Consider the following 19,400-nt stretch of genomic DNA (forward strand, 5'->3'; position numbering starts at 1 on the left):
CCCCAAGAAATGGGGAAAAAAGTGTTTGTATAAAAATCGTCAGTCCTCGGAGATGCTCTCAAGATTCGGCCTCCACTCACCGCTAGTGTTTTTGCTCCGATCCCGGCGTTTGGACGACGACTTCTTCTCCGGCAACTTTCCGGTGGGGGTATTTTCCGGCGACTTTTTCTTTGAGGAGCTCAACTTCTTGAGGATTTTATTGGTCTTCTCGGCGGGCAAAGAGGAAGCGGGTATCAAGAAGTAAATGGAGCCCCGTTTCAGCTCCGACTCCGGCGAGAGGATGAGGATCCGGCGGGCCATGCCCTGGCAGCACGGCGTGGTGAGGACGTGGTTCGGGTTGTTCTTGAGGACCTCGCCGGCGGTGACCCGACCCGTTAGCTCGTCGACGCACCCGCTTAGGTGCACTATCCGGATCATGTCTAGCGCCCCACATGGAAGAACGCAAGCCAAACAACACCTTAGGCTGTTCCCCATTTTCTTGAATTAGTAGTTAAACTAATTAAACCACTCTCTCTCTCTCTTAAACTCACTTTCTCTCTCTAGTTATGTGTGTGTGTGTAATAAGAGTTTAGATTGACATGGTTTGATTATGTACTTTATATAGGAATGACAAACCAGCTTACACGGATTAGTTAATTATATTAATCAAGCTTATTAATGATTAATTTTCTATATGGAATAACTCACGGTTGTGAAATGTCTAAAATGCCCTTTTTTTTTCTCATGAACATGTTTGTGCTCTTAAAAACTGTGTAGCACTGATATTGGAACGCGGACACGGAAAAACTTCATTTTTCAAAAAGTTTGATACGGAAACATAGGGGAACGTGTAAATACTAAAAATATAGGGGTACATTTATAATTTCTAAAAGTTATTATAAGATTGTCGTCAATTATATTTTTGTATTTACAAATTATGTATAATTTATAAGTTCCAATCCGAAAGGAGTTTTGGATTTTCTTTTGTGGAAACACGTTTCCATCTTTTTATTATTACTAGAAATGTCCCCGAAACTTTGAAATATTTACATAAACAACCCTGAAATATTTCTGACGTATATCACGGAGTTTCGGTTTCCGAAACGTGAAAACACGTGTGGACAAAAGTTTCCGAAATCGTATAGGAAAAAATATTTTCCTACTTGCCCTCATCAAATTAAGATGACCATAAATTCATTTGATTTGGAATTGAATTGAAATAAAATAATTGGTCATAACTCAACTTGATAATGATCCATGATTGGGGGAGCTATAATTCCTATATCTAACAATTTTATATTAATCCTGCATATGTACTTCCAAAGCTTACAGCTGTCATTGATCCAAAGACTTTTTATTTTTTTTCTCTAATTCTTTATTTTTATTTTCTTTATAATTATGAGTATAACAATGTATTTATTTAAGGGAAAATCATTTGGCTGCTGTTATTTATTTATTAATTAATCATCTCCAACTAAAATACATAATGTTGAAATAAATTAATATTAAACATGTATGTATGACTACATTCATCCTTCTTTTCTCCCAACGAATAAAAAAAATTAAATTAAAAAATAAAATAAAATCTTTTTCGTTGTGGTAAATTAGTAATTTATGTTTGGCATCGCGAATCGTGGTTGGGCTTGCCACAGAATCTTCTACTTCGCTGTATTTATTTAGATATTATTATTATTATTTGAAAAAGAATATTTATATTGTTATATTTATATTTATCATATATATTTTGCACGGAAATTTGAAAAATCGTATATATAAAAGCAATAAACATTAGGTCAAACCAAAAAAACCCTAATGATATTTTTTGCAAAAAAAATTGAAATATTTTGTTTGTTTAAATCCAGCATATTTTTTCATAGCAAATCTAGTATATTGTTATTCAATTCTAATCCACTACTAAACCAACAAATGAATTTTGTCACCCTAGCACATTATTTAGCTCCAATTTTTCAATCATTATCTCCTATTTTTGCAATTTATTTTAATTAATCTTATATATATAAAATGGGTTAAAACGTAGGGCAACCTAAGCAAACCTGATGCATCGTTGTAATTAAATTTTTTTATCCACTAATATATTTTTTTATTCTTTTTTTTACCTCAATAAAACGATTAACTTTTATTTGATAATGGCACATTTGTAATTATTATTATTTTCTAATTCTCTAATTTTCGCTTTTGAAATGCTCTCCCGCGGGAAGATGATAGTTTGTTAAAAATCTTTTCTCTCTCTGATTCACATTTTTAATGTTTTATTGTAAACACATTAAAATTAAATTAATTAGGTAAAATATGTTTATTTGAAGTCAAAGTTGGGTCAAGTTGATGATATATAATTGATACGTACTGAATAAGTATGAAACGTACATGTCAAGTTGATGCTATTTATTTATTTATTTTTTTCACATAGAAGTTTGTGCAAAACCTTCTTAAAAGCATAAAGAGCTTAATTAATTATCATTAGAGAAACCTTAATTTTGAATTAACACATAATTAATTGTGATCTCTCTAAAAATTTCATGTGCCCTTTATTTCTCCAAAACAATCCATGTTCACTTAGGTTGATGGACTCTTGTGCAATATTAATAGTCACAAAGCAAAAATAGGGTCGGGGGCCATGGCCCCCCAATGTTATTTCTCGAATATTTATTAATTTTGTATATAAAATAAAAATAAAAATTGTATACAATAGTATTAACGGCCCTCTCGAACTTAAAATCCTTGCTCCGTTAGTGGCAAATATATAATTTCGAACTAAACTATAAATGTGTTCGATTATATATATATTTGTAAAATATAATAAATACCATATGAAATTAATTATTTGCAATAAGTGATTATATTCAGTGTTCTTTTATCGCTTTCATATGATACAGAAAGACTGAGTTAAAATAAAAAATAAAATAATATTTTGAATTGCAAAACTCCATGATATTAATATTAGCAAAACATTTCTTATTATAATTTTTTTTTTTGCATACAACTCTATAAATTGTGATTTTCTTTTTTTTTAGGTAGTTTGTCAAAAAAATTGAAATATTAATTATAAAAATATTTATATTTAAGAAAATAGTAAACCTGCACCAAATCATTAGAAACATTAATGGAGATTATAATTATAATTTAATTATTAATTATATAAGGACGAAACTTCGTTGCACTTAGGTTTACGGCGCACCGACAAATAATTAGCTTCATTCGAAATATTTTATGTTTTTATTTTGATTTTTTTAATTAAAGCTTACAATAATTAATTATACTAAATCTAACACAACAAATGATTAAATGGGGGGAGATTCTTCGTAATACAAGCTTACATTACAGTAACATGCTAACTCTGTTTCAAACAGTACTTCTGCCACAGCAATTAATTCATTAATTAATTAATAATCATTAATCACTAATCAATAATTATTACAATTTTAAATATTATTTCTCTTTCAAGTTACCGTACCCCTGCCCTCATTTTGTACGTATCGTACGTGATCGAAAGTTTAAGTTAATCGAAAACAATACCACGTTCTGCAAGGGATGACCTAACGGTTTATCCAATACATTTATGTGGTTGACTGCGAGTTTTTTTATTATCGAAAAAAAAAAACCGACACCAACATGTGTATATACGTTATAACATAATTTTTTGAAGCTGTGTTTTTTTTTTCTTTTTTCAAATATAAAATATTATATGTTAGACAGTTCATCATAATAGAGTCTCCATGCAATGTATTACAATTAATTTGTAAAAAATAAATTAATTTGTAATAAAATTAATTTTGTGCCCTATTAATTGGTTAGAAGGTGGAGAGTGTTAATGTTTGGTGCATGATGCATGGCAGATTCAAAGATGAGTTGTGCTATAACTATATATATTTATATTTTATTACTAATTAATTAATTATATGTACGATTAAATAAAATATACTATAAATTGTAACACTTGCTAAAAATATATTTTGCTTGACCGTATGTGTATCCGTACGGTACGTATATCATTTTGATGTGGTTATGTGGTTTCATGTGTACTTGTAAAAAAAATAAAAATACAACAAATCCGTTAACTACATATGATTTCATAATTATTAATATTATAATAAAATAAAATAAATTAAAAAATAAATAAATTGGTGGTCAACTTCTTGAAAACAATGCAAATTATAAGTATACTGATCTTACATCGGTGGAATACAAATAAATGACTTACTTACACTTGATGTATAGTATAAGAATTTTCCTTCTCCTAATTTTGGTATAGCAAACATTAGTATGGTTTAATTTAGGGTGAATTACAACCACATCCCTGAGGTGAAGTGTAGTTATGAAAAGATCCCTTTTATTTGAAAAATTACATCTAGTCCCTAAACTTTCTAATTTTCTTACACTAATCCCTTACAAAAGGGTGACAATATAAGAAATATTCAAATTGTAGAGGGTGGATGTAAATTCAAACGTGATTTTGATCATTTTTTAGTCAGAATTTGGCCAAATTCAAAACATGGAATTAGTAGTTCTTTGAGTTAACTTTTTTAATGCAACTTAAATTACCAAGATTGGACATCGGATGATGAGAAAGATAAGCATGAATTAATAAACACCGCCCACGAATTTGATGTTATAAGTTATCTGAAATTTAAAATGTAACTTATTCCTTCATAACTTTGTCACATGACATCTGATTCGAGTTAGATTCCAAAGTCAACTCAAAGGACTACAGTTTTCGTGTTTCGAATTTTGTCAAACTCATACTTAAAAATGGTCAAAATCACGTTCAAAGTTGAAACGGTAATAGTAAACTTGAACCGGTATTTAACATTTCAGGGTTTTTTTTTTTTTTTAACAATGAATTTGTGGCCAACCATATATATAGTCATAGCTTTGGCACCGTTTTCGGGTAGGGTTTTGGTTTAATTGAATGCATTTGTTCTGAATGACATCTAATTTTTCTTAAAATAAAATTCCAACTATTATTTATGAAGGAAAAATAATAAAAAAAAGAAACTTGTTGAAGATACAAATAAAATGGCATCGCTAGGTTCCAATACACAGGTTAATTAATTATATACTTTTAGGCCTCGTTTAGTTAGAAAAATTAGTCATTATTAACTAGATAATTAAACTTTGTTTGATGCTTGGTATACTCAATAACTTAGTGGGTCGATCGGCAAATCTTACTTATCATGGTTTATTGTGCCTTATCTTGCCTTTTAGAGCGTTTTTTTTTATTACGCGTTACGAGATCCGATAAAATAATCTTATCTTGACTAATCTTATATCGTCAGCCAAACGAAGCCTTAGTAAGTAAGGCAAGAAATGGCTGTTTCTAACCTGAGTAGGTGTCAGAAAAATACACAACAAGACATACTTCTTCACAGGCAGAAAAACACACTCACATAGTATACAGACACAGTTTAGAGTTCCCAATGGTTTTCTGTAAGCATTTCCAGTACATAAAATCCAATACACCATTCAAATATAGAAACTCAATTCCTTCTTCCCTTACACATTAATAAACCACCATATATAACTCCATACCACATATTATATACAACACACTTTTTTCGTCTGCGTATTTTGCGATATCGAACAATGCCTCGTAGTAGTACTCTGCTTTTCATACTCATCGCAACAATCGCAGTCGAATGCAATGTCGAAAAACCAACACTACCTAAATTTCCCGCAATTCTCGTATTCGGCGACTCGACGGTCGACACAGGAAACAACAACTACATACTAACGCCGTTCAAAGGAGACCACCCACCGTACGGTTTAGATTTCCCGGGCAGTTTTTCGACGGGGAGATTTTCGAACGGGAAACTCGTACCTGATATACTGGCATCGATGATGGGGTTAAAGGAAACTATACCTCCATTTCTGGACCCGAATCTTTCGGACAGGGAAATTCTTACAGGGGTCAGTTTTGCTTCGGCTGGATCAGGGTTTGATGAGTTGACCACGTCTCTGTCTCGTGTGATTCCCATGTCGAAGCAGCCACGTTTGTTCGAGCAGTATGTCAAGAGAGTTGAGGGCGTTGTCGGTCGAGACGAGGCTGGGAGGATTTTGAGCGGCGCTTTGGTTATTGTTAGTGCTGGAACGAATGACTTTATATTTAACTATTACGACGTACCGACACGGAGGATTCAGTTCGTTACTGTCGGGATGTATCAAGACTTCCTGCTAAACAAGCTGCAAAACATGGTTAAGGTAAAAAAAAAATTATCGATTATGATTTTCTTGAATTGCTTTTGCGTTTATGATTGCGTTTTTATGTTTCGATAAACTTACAGGAACTGTACAATCTTGGATGCCGGAAAATGGTGGTATCGGGGCTGCCGCCGATAGGCTGTCTGCCAATACAAATAACGACAAAATCACCGATTCTGAGGAGTTGCAGTCGCAAGGAGAACGCGGATGCACAGTCTTACAATCACAAGCTCGAAAAGCAGCTGCTTCCACAGTTAGAAGCCGAGCTTCCGCGGAGCAAAATCGTCTACGTGGATTCGTACAATCCTCTCATGGACATGATCAACGACCCACACAAATATGGTAAGTTTTTCTCGAAAATCTGTGTACGTAATATATCATGTAGTTGTTACTTGTTACTAATAGTTTTTTTTTCCTCGTGTCGAAGGATTTGTGGAAACTAGAAGAGGGTGTTGCGGGACTGGATTTCTTGAAGCCGGACCTCTCTGCACACAGTTAACTCCCGTGTGTGCAAATCCATCGCAGTACTTGTTCTGGGATAGCATCCACCCCGGTGAATCAACTTATAGAATCCTTTCCGAGAAACTATCCGCGTCGCTTCTTACAAAGCTGTCGCTATTTTGACAAACAACTGGTTATTGAATCGAACTATCTTCTCAATCATGAACTCATGCATTTCGAGAATATCCAAATTTATGAAAATGAGAATTTACGATACTTACAGCACTCGGCAAATCGAAAACATGTTGACATTATTATAAAACGATGCATCTCGGTAGTTGCAAATTTGCAATGAGTTCCGAATTTATTACACAAAGTTGTAGAAAAGAATGAACAAGTCAAAAACAAGATCAATAGGGCCATAATACACAAGAACAGCGAAATCTTTCCGAAAAACTAGACTAGTGTATATACGACACAAAACACAACACAAAAGATCACACACGCAACACAATCTTTACATATTTTCCCATCTCACCTTTTCCCACTGCACATTCCACGAAACAAATCGTCGATCAAAGCCTCGATATCCTCCACGCTGTACTTGATATGCCTATCACCATGCTTCCCAAATCTTTGAATGAAGCCGCTGTATGCTTCGGACACAGTCTCCGAAACCGAAACCGTAAACTCCTCGCACAGCTCCTCGTTGAAGATCACCCACGTGGATTGAGTCTTGCACGTCTCCTCAAAGTACGAATTGAACAGCTTCAGTTTTTCCCTCAAAATCTTGGTTGTCGTTCCATGAGAGCTATTATCGACACTGAGTACATCCAAAACCTTACTCCACGAACTCTTTTGATAAGTTACGTGATACTGCCTCACTTTAGCAGTGTGTTTCTTGATCCAATTACCACCCAACACCGCTCCCATCTCGTTATCTTTCACCTTCTGCAACATATAACTCAGGTTGTTGATCATAAATACGCAGCACAACGCAGTGTCCCCCCTGTAAAGCTTCGACTTCGACTCCAGATTATTCTCCAGAAGCTCCATCATCCACGTAAGTTGGATAGCTAACGGGGACAAACCCCGTTCGTCCCCTTTTCCGTCACTCTCCTCGAAAACCTGTTCCAGCGTCTGCCTCGAACTACACGCTGCACGAAGATAATTCATCATGTACCGATTAATGGGGTGCAAACCCCCACCGGGGATCGCGGACTTGGCCACATCACGGCGGATCGAATTCTCCAACTCCAAGAATATGACCCTGATAACATCTCCCACTCTTCTCCTAACAGCTACGGCTTCATCAATCAACGAAAAAGAGTGATCCCTCGAAAAAATCAACTCGAATTGAGGGATCAAGTCCCTTACAGCTTCGTAAACGTCCAGCAACTTGAACAACCGGTCTGGAATGCGGCTGACGATCGCCACTTCATCGGCGAAATTCAAGAGCTGGATGGTTGAATCCCTGCAAACCTCCGCGAACGAAAGGTCCACGGCGGAGGGGAAGCCGTAGAAGACACGATCGCATAAGCGAAGCTCGCTCGGGAAGAGAATCTGAGCGGCGACGGTGATTCCTTTGCTCCATTTCTCGATCTCATCTTCTACCTGGCTCCACGGCATGCTCTGTAAATCGTCTCCGGTGAGCTTCTGCAGCCCCAATCTGGAGAAGCTTTGCTCCAGGAAATCCCTCCGGCACGCGCTGTACACGCCGGAGCACTCTTTCATGTACCCCGCCGCCACCATCCGCTTGGCGATGTCGTTTAAGTCGTCGGCGGTCCTCTCCGGCAAAGCGTCGACCACGAGCTTGTAATCGGTCATCGGCCGCGCCACGGGGATGAAATCGACGCTGTCGACCGAAACGTCGTCGTCTAGGTCCTCATCGGAGTAGTCGGAGTGATCGGCGGTCGACCAGCCGCGTTCGATTAGGGCTCGGAACTCGTTCTCCAACCGGTACATGGACTGCTGGAGCAGATCCTCGGCGCGGTCGAGGGAGGTGGAGATGTTGTCGCGGTCGGCGATAGGGTTCCATTCGCGGACGACGGCGATTAATTGGTCGACGGCGTCGAGGAATGAAGCGGAATTGCGGGGGTTCAGCCAAATTGACGCGGCGGAGGAGATGTAACGGGAGATCCGGCGGTCGAGGGACTTTAGGGTATGGTCCACGCCGCCGCCGTCGTCGGAGAAGCTCTCGCGTGGTTTTGCGTCGGAGTTGGAGAGAATGCTGAGAATATCGTCGGTGGCGGAGTTGTTCGGGCCGAGAGTCTGGGCTATTTGCCGGGCTAGAGCCATAAGCTTCTCATCGGCGATTTCTGCCATTAGAGCTGAGCCAATAGTTTTCCGATGTTGGAAATTTCGAACTTTTGGTTTTCAATTAAACTAGAGAGTCAACTCTCAGGGTTTGGCGCTGTGTTGCAGAAGTTGACTTTTGAACCGGCCAAAAGTCAACGGATTACGCGGTTTACGTGAGGGAGAGTAGGGGGTACTGTACTCCAGCTAAATCTTCGATAACAATTTCACGTAGTTTTAATGGTAGTCCTTCGACTATATATTTTGTTCTAATTTAATCCCTCTTCTGTTAAATGTTATCGTACTAGTACTTTATATATCATAATCATCTCATAGTAATCCTTTTTAAAACATTATGTTAACCATTAATTTTTTTAATAATTATTTAAGTTGGGAGGGGTGCTTTTTTGTAATTTTCAGACTTAGATCAAACGGTGTTAATGTTAAATGTGTGAAAACTAACAGCGAGGGCCGCATTGAGACAATTTTTTAAGTACAGGTAGGGCAAATTGATGCAATTGATAATAGAAAGGTGTAAAGTGATATCGAGTCAAAGTATAAGGGGGTAAATCGATGCAATTGAGAGTACAAGGGGGTAAAATGACATCGAACCAAAGTACAATTGGGCAAATCGAAGCAATTGAGAGTAGGAGGGGGTAAAGTGATATCAAGCCAAAGTACAAGGGGCAAATCGATGAAATTGAGAGTAGAATGGGGTAAAATGATATTGAGCCAAAGTATAAGGGGGAAAGTAAAATTTACCCTAAAATAAAACATTCATTTGTATTTTGATGAATTTTGAGGTAATGAGAGATCGAACCCTCGTCTACCAAAGACTGGTATTTTATTTTTCATAGAGAAACCCTGAGACAAAAGCCTCCATAGCAGAGTACCCTTTCTTCTCCGCTCATCTTCATCGAGGGTAAAAATGCGAGCCCTCCTCCTTCGCACCTTAAAGCAGCTCTCCTGCAACGCCGACTCCAAAACGACGCAGTTTCGCCACCTCTCCCCTTTCCTCAAACCCTATTCCACTCAAGATGAAAGCGGCGGCACCAAAGACCCGGATTGGGCGGCGCATTTCGGTGGAACCAAGTCCTCCGGTGCCGACTCATTGGGCTGGGATGTCGGCGGTTCGTCCTGGTCGACTGGGATGACGAAGGAGCACTTCGACGGCGAGGTAATTGGGCAGAAGGTGGCTCCGGATCCGGGCCAAAATCAGCCGGCTCCGAGTGGTCCGGTTCGACCCGTTTCGGGCGGTATGGGTCAGTCGGGTCGGGGCAAGTGGTATTCAGATGCCAGGTGGACGGAGCAGGAGATGGCGAAAATGAAGCAGTTGGAAGCTGAGCAGCGTAAGAGTAAGGCGTTTATAGATGGCTGGGATGATAAAGTGAATGATATGACAGTGTTGATGAAACAGGTACGGATTATTTTGTCCTTTTTTTTTTCGGATTAGTGAATTTAAGTATCTTATTGTATATGCGTTCGTGTTCTTCGTAATGTGATTCGCCGTAATGAAAGGGATATAGGGGTTTGTGGAATGATTGATTAGAATGCTGACACAACCAAAATTTCTAGTGAAAGCGGGATCCTAGATTAAATAGAAATATATAAACGATTCAATTTATAGATTTTCGAATTTTAGGGATTTTGTTTCTAAAGTAAAATTAAAAAAAGACAAGCATGTTTGAATTTTATAGTGATATCTTGATCTTAGTTAGTTTTTTCGTCATTTATGCATATAAGATAGTGACAATAGTTTTTATGATCTTTGTCGTGTGCGTATGTTTTGTATTTCCAGGGCGAGAATTAGGAAATGAGAATTTGACATATTTGTATTATGTTACCATACGATCATTTTTTTAAAGAATTTGAAATCATTTGCATGGTCTCGTTCTATTCTTGGCTATGCTTGAATATTATTGACGTAGCAGTGCATTTACTTCTCTGAATCGATCTATTTCATCTGCTGCAATGTTACTGTCGTTTATATTTTCAAAGGTGTTAGCAGTTGCATTTGTCCCACATTGCCAATTTGTCGGGACCTTACAATGTTTAATTCACGTTCTGAAAAAACAAAACGGATAAGTAAATTAGTGGTAATAATATTCTTGAAAAACTATCGATGAAGGTGAGGGAGCCTGGTGCAAGAGGCTCATACTTGAAGGATTCAGAGAAAGCAGAGATGTACAAAAAGCACAAAGAGAATCCAGAGACGTACACCGTGGAAAGGTTGGCAAAGGATTACAGGGTGATGAGGCAGCGAGTGCATGCAATTTTGTGGCTGAAAGAACTTGAAGAGGAGGAAGAGAAAAAGCTCGGGCACCCATTGGATGACTCGGTCGAGCTTTTGCTTGATACATGTCCTGAGTAAGTGGATTTAATGCCATTTTTTTCTGCTTTATTATTGTGCTTGCTAATGTGTGGTATTTAACTGTGCATTTTTATTTGCTTTCTTGATTTTTTTTATGAGTTGGTTCTATCAGTAACTTGTTAGGCCTCGTTTGGTTGGGAAGATAGGATTAGCCAAGATAAGATTAAATAATCTAATGAAACTGAATTGTATTATTGGACCATGGAAGGTCCAATAAAAAAGCTCCCTAAAAGGCAAGATAAGCATGGTAACATAATATCTCCGGGTCGACCCATTATACCAAACATCAAACAAAGTTTAATTATTTAGTTAATCATGGCTAATCTCCCTAACAAAACGAGGCCTTAGTGTTTATGTAATATGCAGGGGGTAGTGGTTCTAGTTGTATTGAGAGATTGTTCTGTACTCTATCACCTAGCAATGAATTTCTTATTGCTGAGTTTCTAGCTATAAACACCCCTACACAAGTAAATTTGCCTGAATTTGAGGGATCTTTTCTGCATATGTAATTGGTTCTGTTATTGAATATATTTACAATCTTTATCTTCATCAAATGGTTGTCGCATCCAAGGTTTCTCATGGTATCAAAATGATATTATGCTTTCTATTCGACCGTGTCTGCCTCAGTTTCTGTGTTATGTGCCAGTCAAGTTTCGGTTGTTCTTGCCTTTGTTTTTACTTGTTTCCCATTCATTGTTCTTTTGATATTGGAGTACGACTTCCATGTTGTTGTTTTGTGTGAGGAATGTTCGTTGTAATTTTGATATTTTTAATATTAAACCTCTTTCAAACGCATAAAATTGCGCATATGTTGGGAGTCTTTTTGTACTGAATTTTACAGGTTCACTTCTCTTTTGATGCACATGCATTTTCACTTCTCTTTTGAAACTTGATGAAATGAAGTTTATAAATTTTTTAGACTTTCGTAAGATTTTTTCGTCCTAATATCTTATCTTTATAGTCTTTTAGAGGTTAGAGAATACCTCTGCCACCTCAGCTACTCTGCTTTTTCCAAAGTCCGCTAAATAAATAGTTTTTGAGCACATAAGAAAAGGAGAGTTAGGATATGTAAAATTGATTTATATTGTATTGTCCCTGGAATTGTTTACACTAAAAAAAGAGTATCGGTTTCGTAATAAGTTTTGACTTTTCACGAGCTAGCTCGATGTTTTAAAGGTTTATCTTTCACATACTAGCCAAAATCTGATTCCTCAGTTTTACGAGTACAAAGGGCATATACTATTATTCCCTATAAAGCGAGACTTCACCTTCCTTTAGTATTTATCATGTCGAATATCAGCTTGTAGAAAGTATTACCTGGTTCCTTGGTCTGCTGCCCGACTAAAATAAACATCAAATAGAAAAAAAGATCAGAATGCATGCCTCACAACAGCTCGACACCCAACTTACCCCAGTGTGAAAATTCATCAAATTGCTAGAAAAAAAATATTGAAAAGCCTAAATAGCACTAGATTGCATTTTTATATGTATATATTTTGTCATTTAATCATAATCACGAGAATGGATTTTTTGAGTAATTTCCCTGATTAACTTTTGCCCAATGCAAAAGGTTTTTTGTCTCCCACGACAGAGAATTCCATGTTGCTTCTCTGCCGTACAAGCCGGATTTCAAAGTCATGCCCGAGGGCTGGGATGGAACCACGCGGGACCCAGACGAGGTGCACTACGAGATCTCAATGAAAGAGGATGAAATGCTGTACCAAGAATTCGTCCAGCGGATGAATTTCAACAAAATGAAGGTAATAATAATAAAAAAAAAAATTCTCAACATAAGTATTTTTTTAATTATTGTTGTTGTTGCCCTTATGTGACATCACCATTCTCTCATGTCGATTGTTTTTTTCGAAAAGATGGCGAACAAGGTGAAATGCCATAAATACAGCAGGAGGCGCCCATCTGAAGGCTGGAATTTCATGGTGGAGAAATTGGGTTCGAAAGGCAAACGTGGCAGTGGAGGTGGGTGGAAGTTTGTAAGTGAAGCGGATGGCTCAACTAGGCCTCTAAATGACTTTGAGAAAATGTTCGTCAAACGAGAGACGCCACGTAGGCGCCGCAAGATCCTCCCTTGATTGGTCGATATTGGGAAAAGGGCAAAATGGGAATGTATACACAAACAAGAACATCATTTTGGCTTTCTTGAATGACCAACTAAAACGGCATGCATCTCTCTTATTTTCTATGGATTTGTTACCTTTGCTTTTTTAACTTCACGATAAAATTAGGTCATTTGTACCTCCAAAGAATGCAAAATCCAGACGAATGTTTAGAATATTTTGTAGTGATGATGTATGCAGCACATTGAGGGTTTATGTGGGAATCCTATGGCAGCTTTTCCTTAGTTCGACCGTTTGGACGATTGTCTCCGATTTTAAGGTTTTTGGTAGTTTTTGACTGTGGAGTAATAAAGTTTTGTTTGGATAGATAAATATATATGTTTTTTTGGCTATGTATTTTCTATGGTTCAAATTTTCGATTTACAGAGAACCAGGTCGATCCCAAAAGGTGTCGGTGTTGCAAGAGAAAATTTCATTAAGCTAATAACAACTTTTAAGCTCATAACAACTTCCATACATGCTAAAATTACATTTGATTGATGGTTATGTACACTTGTACAATATCTACTACTTTCTTGTACAGAAAGAATAACCTCCTAATACACTAGTCGAAGAACCCTTGTCTTGACCTCGTAAAACTTGCTGTTGCACCGCTAAAACCGAAGCCCTGCTATCGAAATCTGCAGAAGCAACATAGTCTCCTATAACTCCAAGCTCGTTATTCTCGCTCCAATTCGATAACCCTTTCAGAAGAACCGGATTTATTCCATTCTTCCTCCCCACGATCCAAAGATCGTACCTTTCTTTATCCAAAGCCTGGATCGAAGCAATCGTTTCTTCCCCATTTCTCACCACAACTTCCCTATAAACTATCCGATTACTCCCTTCGCTCTTCACCCAAAACCAAGTCACAAGTCCATCATCAAGCTTCTTCTCCATCTTATTATCTCCCTCGTTTTCGTGCGACAGAAACCTAATTACGGTGAGTGATATATCCGGATTTACAGCCATTCGATCGGCATACGATAGTGCCTCTCTTGCATCCGCTCCACCTAGGAAAATAACCGCCAAGTGGCGGTGCATCGAGTTTTTAACGAGATTCTGGAACGGGCTTCTGCTTCTGTCAACGAGAATTCCGACCGAGCAAGGCGCGTGTGCCAAAACATTAGAGTTCACCCCGTTGTTCTTGTTAAACAGCACGATAATCATACAAGCTTTCTTGGAAAGCGCCAGCTCGCAAATGTCTTGATACATGCTTTTCTTGGAAGTGATTGTTGTGTAGGAACTAATCTTCAAGCACTCGCCTCTTGTCTCCTGGAAAATTCTCAATGCGTGCTGAATTGAACTGAAGTTTGAGTTATCCGATACTACTTGTTCTTGGTTTTCTTTTTTGTGGTCAATGAGAACTGGGTTCGAACGGCCGACGAGTTCGACCATGTACAGAGTGTAGACTGATATAGGACTGTTCACAGTTGGATTCGAGACCTCTAGTAATTTCAATACGCCGGAGAGATTTTCTTCACCGTCAATACAAGCGACAATGTGGAGTTCAGTGTTCGGAGGGGAGTGTTGGATATTTCTTCTCTTGTTCACCATGTATGGTCTTGTGGGGTTGTAGAGTATACTTATCAAGGGTGTCACTAAGGCGGTCACGGACGCTACAGTTATCACGATAATGGTGAAATGTTCCCGCCCTATTATCTGCGAGTCAAAAAAAGAAGATTCTAGAACCAACCGGAACAAGGAAAGAAAATCAAGAAATATGAAATATCGAAAACGAGCCTTTCGGAAAAATTGAATTTTTTTTCGGAAATTAAATACAACTTCCGATTCCAATTCCAATTCCAAAATTTTTGGAATGAAAATCTATTCCAATTCGAGAAATTTTGTATATTCGGAAATTACATAAAAAGAAATCACAATTGGAACAAATTTCGGAAATTTATTTGGAAATATTCGAAATTTCTGTAATTCAACAAAAAAAAAATTACAAATAAATTGTCTTTGTCTAATGAGTTAGTTAAATACAAAACTAATCTAGTCACACATAGCAAGTATACAATATGTCATATATTTTTATAAATATAATATAAAATAATTATCTAATAAAATAATAAGGAAAAATTGTAATTTTTTCGGATAACAATTGGATCGAAAATCAGAATTTCCAATATATATATATATATATATATATATATATATATATATATATATATATATATATATATATATATATATATATATATATATATATAATTCCAATTCCAATCCGAAAAAAGATCGGAAAAATCGAGAATCAGAATATCGGATAACGTAATGTGTTTACCGTTCTATCTGTCAAGTGGAGAAACAGCAGAATATCCACCTCCCCCTTCAAACTCATTATCAGGCTAAGGGCAAGACTGTCTTTCACCACCATGTCGAAGAAACGAGAAGCAACGAGAGTCGAAACCAGTCTCGCCACGAATGCGGCCAAAACCATGAGAACAAACGGTTTCAACTGAGACCACTGCTCGCTCACATACGAAAAATCGAAGATTATGCCTATATACAAAAACGAAAACGGCATGAAAATATTCCTCACGAACGTCTCGCTCTTCTCGACAACAATGGCCCCCAAGGGGGGGCCGTCGGGCACAGCAAGACCAAGCCAAAGGGGCCCGTTGACTATGGTCAGCCCGAACATGTCAGCAATAAACCCAACGACCATAACCGCAGCCAAGATAGTGACCACGTATATCTGATCCACCGGCTTCCCTTCAGGGGTATTTCGGACAATCCACAGCATGGCCTGCCTGGCGGCACCCACAATGGACGTAACAATGCCCACGAAACAAACAACGTACCATAAAGCTACGATAGCCCTGTGTTCGCCTTGTTTCCAAGCCTCGAATATAAGTAGCGTGTTCATCCCCGTTACATCACTGACAATTGCTGTATACAAAGCCATTCTTCCGATTCCAGAGCTGAGTAGATTGAGCTCTCTGATTATAGGATACAGAACAGGGAAAGATGCCATGGAGAGAGACGAACTAATCCCCCAAATAGAGGAAGCTTTTGCGGTTTCCTTATCGAGCGATTTTCTTTCCAGAAACGCGATGGTTAGACTAGAACAGAAGGGTGCTACTACTCCAGCCAGACCGATGTACCAATGTTTCTTCCGTGCTCTAGTTATTACAGTAATGTCCATCTTCACTCCGGCCAAGAAGAAGAAATACATGAACCCCACAACTCCTATGTTTTTAATCATGTAGTAGGAGTTAACCGGGAACATGTAGGCACGGTATTTCTCGTTTCGGCCTAGTACAGACGGTCCGAGTATAATGCCACCCTATATCAATACCAGTAGTTTTTTTTTTGGGTCAGACATTTCATCAAACAGAAAGCGAGCATAAAAAAAAAAGGAGAGGATTAAAGAAAAGAGAAACTCACAAGAATCTCGGAGACAATCTTAGGCTGCCGGAAGGGCTTGAGCAGAAAATGGAGAAGATGAGTAACGAGGATGACGAGCGACATCTGCAACAGGACAAGGGGGAAAGTGAAATCCAATGGATTTTCGCCATAGAAAATACCGTAGGAGTGCTCCTTCGGCTTCTTCTGGCATACGATAAGACCATTGTTGAAGAGGTCGGAGGGTTCGAAGAGGCGGGCGGTGTTCACCATTAACGGGGGAATTTTGTACGCGCGAGGAAAGTTTCATCTGATGATCATGGTGCATGCGCATGGCGGAAAGGTGAAATTGAGAGGGGGGAAAGGGATTGGATAACCGTTAATGTAGTTTTTTATCACTTTTTGGAGAGTCAGGTTAAATATATAATTAGTGTTTCTCCTTTCTTGTTGATTTTGATTTTTTTTTTTTTTTTAAATCTTGGATTATTTAAATAAATCCATTAGATATTAGATATAAGCTTGCTAAATTACGAAAAAACTCCTCATATTTTGGTAATTATAACCACCCATCAATTATGAATCATCTTACATATTTACGGTTGCACTGTGTCAAATTTAGTAGAATCTTCTAGATTATGTGCAATATTCTTCAGTTTGTTTTAAATTTTATCACATTCGAGCTCCACATTTAGAAACAAGATGATCGTGAGATGTATCTCTTGGCTTGTAAATATCACATTACGGTGCATCAAAAACTGCATTTTTGCACAAAACGAGTACAAACTAGAGAACATTCCATGAAATTAAATCTAGAAAATTGTGTTGAATTTGACACCATAAAAGTAGACGTATAAGAAAATTTATAATTGATGGGTGGTTGTAATACCAAGAAATAAGAGATATTTTTGTAATTTAACCTTATCTCGGGAGCTTAATTATCCAAAAAAAAATGGAAGTATGCGTTAACTTAGGTACCTTTTAAAAATCAGTTTATTGGTTTTTATAGAGTATACAAATATATCGTTCACCATTTAGATGAAATTAATATAATTAAGACTAACAAAATTCTATTAATTTAACAGAATATTAAATTATCGAATCAACAACTAGCATGTTCTCATCGAGTCGAAACCGAAAAAAATTATTATTCAAATAATGTTATTAATTTATCGAGTATTGATACACCGATGTTCTAGTGTACATTGGACAAATGAACAATGCTAAGATGATAAGTAGAAAAAAGGAGTCAAACATCTACAGTCTAAATATTAATGGCGCTCATTATTAAAAAGCCTGCACAACAAAAATTAATTAAAAAACATATAAAAGAAACCCTTTTTTTTTTTTTTTTTTTTGATGAGAATATAAAAGAAACCCTAAAACCTTAATAACTGATACAATTAAATGCTTCTGATGCATGGTGCATGCATGCGTATCATGCTTCAGACTGCATGCATGCATTAATTTATTCCTCTCTCTCTAGCTAACACACACTAGCCAAAATATATCAAATTAAAATTAATATCAAAGAACAAAATTAAGCTGCAGTAATAATATATTTTAATTATTTCCTCTAAACCACAAAAAAAAAGGGAGAATTTTAAATAAATTAAATTGTGAAATAAAATAGAGGAAGCTGCAATGCAATGTCACCCCTCTCACAAACCAACACAAAAACTCTAATATATGTAGGAATAATTTAATAATTTTGAATAAAGAGAAAAAAGCATGCAACAAAGAAAAAAAGAAAAAAAAAAAACCTTGTGTGTGTGTTTGTGTATTATATATAGATCTGCGACGAGTTGTAAGCGAGCAAGAAGGAGCGGTGAAACTCAGGATGGATAGCGCCATGGATTAAGTACTAAATTAGCGAGATCGATCGTGTGTATATATATGGCGCTATCCCTCCTGAGCTTTACAGATCCTTCTTATACTAAGAAATTTTTCAGCTAGCACTATATATATATACATACATATTATATGTATGTATATATCATGTATAAGAGAATTAAGGAGGTTTTCAAGAATGGAAATGGTGGATGAGTTGAATGAAAAGGCAAGGTCCTATATATATAGGAGGGGTGACTGAACTGGCACAAAGGATAAAGGGCATAAATGGAAATTTCATAATATTGTAATAAGGACATTTATTGGAACAATTATATAATTACCTGCACACACACACACACATCGATACAACTATAGGTATTTAATGCAATGTTAATTAGAAATTTTTTATGATTAATTTCCCATTCTATTTTCTTGCATATATTAAATTGGCTGCCGATCGACCTATATCATTAAGCATTTGATTCTGAATTTTGTCTATGATATATCAATATGTGTTCTTATTTTCTCCACCAATATTACTTATGATAAATAACAAAAACAAGAAGATTTTTTTGAAAATTACTTTTTTTTTTTTTTTATGTTTACTTTTATTATAGCATAAAACAAGAGAATATACCGACGAAAAGTATAAGTGAGTAGAGAGTATAGAAAAGAGTGTGTGTTCTTGTATTATTGTAAAAACATACCCCTACAAGAGCTCCGTACATTCTTTTACATACGATGTTTTACAATGGTTCTTTCCTCTCTCAACAAGTCTATATATATTGTACAATATTCCCTAT

The 19,400-nt window shown here is 36.9% G+C and overlaps 4 protein-coding genes and 1 pseudogene across 5 annotated transcripts; 2 read left to right on the forward strand and 3 right to left on the reverse strand.

Moving 5' to 3' along the window:
- Nucleotides 1-608, reverse strand: LOC105957218 (6,7-dimethyl-8-ribityllumazine synthase). The gene has a single exon (XM_012981151.2). The coding sequence runs from the start codon at nucleotides 472-474 to the stop codon at nucleotides 40-42; it is 435 nt and encodes a 144-aa protein (XP_012836605.2). The 5' UTR covers nucleotides 475-608; the 3' UTR covers nucleotides 1-39.
- A 4,766-nt stretch (nucleotides 609-5,374) lies between these two features.
- LOC105955999 (GDSL esterase/lipase At2g30310) lies at nucleotides 5,375-6,912 on the forward strand. The gene is made up of 3 exons (XM_088816536.1): nucleotides 5,375-6,195; nucleotides 6,279-6,537; nucleotides 6,623-6,912. The coding sequence occupies exons 1-3, from the start codon at nucleotides 5,581-5,583 to the stop codon at nucleotides 6,817-6,819; spliced, it is 1,071 nt and encodes a 356-aa protein (XP_088672662.1). The 5' UTR covers nucleotides 5,375-5,580; the 3' UTR covers nucleotides 6,820-6,912.
- A 16-nt stretch (nucleotides 6,913-6,928) lies between these two features.
- On the reverse strand, nucleotides 6,929-9,213 carry LOC105959611 (exocyst complex component EXO70B1 pseudogene; annotated as a pseudogene). The gene has a single exon (XR_016030744.1). The product of XR_016030744.1 is annotated as an exocyst complex component EXO70B1 pseudogene (transcript).
- Nucleotides 9,214-9,697: 484 nt separating this feature from the next.
- Nucleotides 9,698-13,749, forward strand: GCD1 (ribosomal protein L20). Its single transcript, XM_012983675.2, has 4 exons — nucleotides 9,698-10,348; nucleotides 11,060-11,298; nucleotides 12,873-13,062; nucleotides 13,174-13,749. The coding sequence occupies exons 1-4, from the start codon at nucleotides 9,860-9,862 to the stop codon at nucleotides 13,390-13,392; spliced, it is 1,137 nt and encodes a 378-aa protein (XP_012839129.2). The 5' UTR covers nucleotides 9,698-9,859; the 3' UTR covers nucleotides 13,393-13,749.
- Nucleotides 13,750-13,828: 79 nt separating this feature from the next.
- LOC105959426 (cation/H(+) antiporter 25) lies at nucleotides 13,829-17,222 on the reverse strand. The gene is made up of 3 exons (XM_012983566.2): nucleotides 16,810-17,222; nucleotides 15,704-16,708; nucleotides 13,829-15,078 (listed from the first exon to the last, which is right to left on the reverse strand). Exons 1-3 carry the CDS (start codon nucleotides 17,038-17,040, stop codon nucleotides 13,945-13,947), a joined length of 2,370 nt encoding a protein of 789 aa, XP_012839020.2. The 5' UTR covers nucleotides 17,041-17,222; the 3' UTR covers nucleotides 13,829-13,944.
- Nucleotides 17,223-19,400: the final 2,178 nt, after the last annotated feature.

Source organism: Erythranthe guttata, chromosome 4 (assembly GCF_056151865.1).
Source record: "Erythranthe guttata isolate IM_541 chromosome 4, IM_541, whole genome shotgun sequence".
Classification (NCBI taxonomy): domain Eukaryota; kingdom Viridiplantae; phylum Streptophyta; class Magnoliopsida; order Lamiales; family Phrymaceae; genus Erythranthe; species Erythranthe guttata.

What these genes read in the sequence shown, in the direction of transcription:
- LOC105957218 (XM_012981151.2), bottom strand. Translation starts at nt 474, where the DNA reads ATGGGGAACAGCCTAAGGTGTTGTTTGGCTTGCGTTCTTCCATGTGGG.
- LOC105955999 (XM_088816536.1), top strand. Translation starts at nt 5,581, where the DNA reads ATGCCTCGTAGTAGTACTCTGCTTTTCATACTCATCGCAACAATCGCA. An exon ending in AGCTGCAAAACATGGTTAAG is followed by an intron (nt 6,196 to 6,278) that starts GTAAAAAAAAAA and finishes ATAAACTTACAG; the next exon opens with GAACTGTACAATCTTGGATG. An exon ending in CAACGACCCACACAAATATG is followed by an intron (nt 6,538 to 6,622) that starts GTAAGTTTTTCT and finishes CTCGTGTCGAAG; the next exon opens with GATTTGTGGAAACTAGAAGA.
- GCD1 (XM_012983675.2), top strand. Translation starts at nt 9,860, where the DNA reads ATGCGAGCCCTCCTCCTTCGCACCTTAAAGCAGCTCTCCTGCAACGCC. An exon ending in TGACAGTGTTGATGAAACAG is followed by an intron (nt 10,349 to 11,059) that starts GTACGGATTATT and finishes CTATCGATGAAG; the next exon opens with GTGAGGGAGCCTGGTGCAAG. An exon ending in TTGCTTGATACATGTCCTGA is followed by an intron (nt 11,299 to 12,872) that starts GTAAGTGGATTT and finishes CCAATGCAAAAG; the next exon opens with GTTTTTTGTCTCCCACGACA.
- LOC105959426 (XM_012983566.2), bottom strand. Translation starts at nt 17,040, where the DNA reads ATGGTGAACACCGCCCGCCTCTTCGAACCCTCCGACCTCTTCAACAAT. An exon ending in AGATTGTCTCCGAGATTCTT is followed by an intron (nt 16,709 to 16,809) that starts GTGAGTTTCTCT and finishes GTATTGATATAG; the next exon opens with GGTGGCATTATACTCGGACC. An exon ending in TCCACTTGACAGATAGAACG is followed by an intron (nt 15,079 to 15,703) that starts GTAAACACATTA and finishes TTTGACTCGCAG; the next exon opens with ATAATAGGGCGGGAACATTT.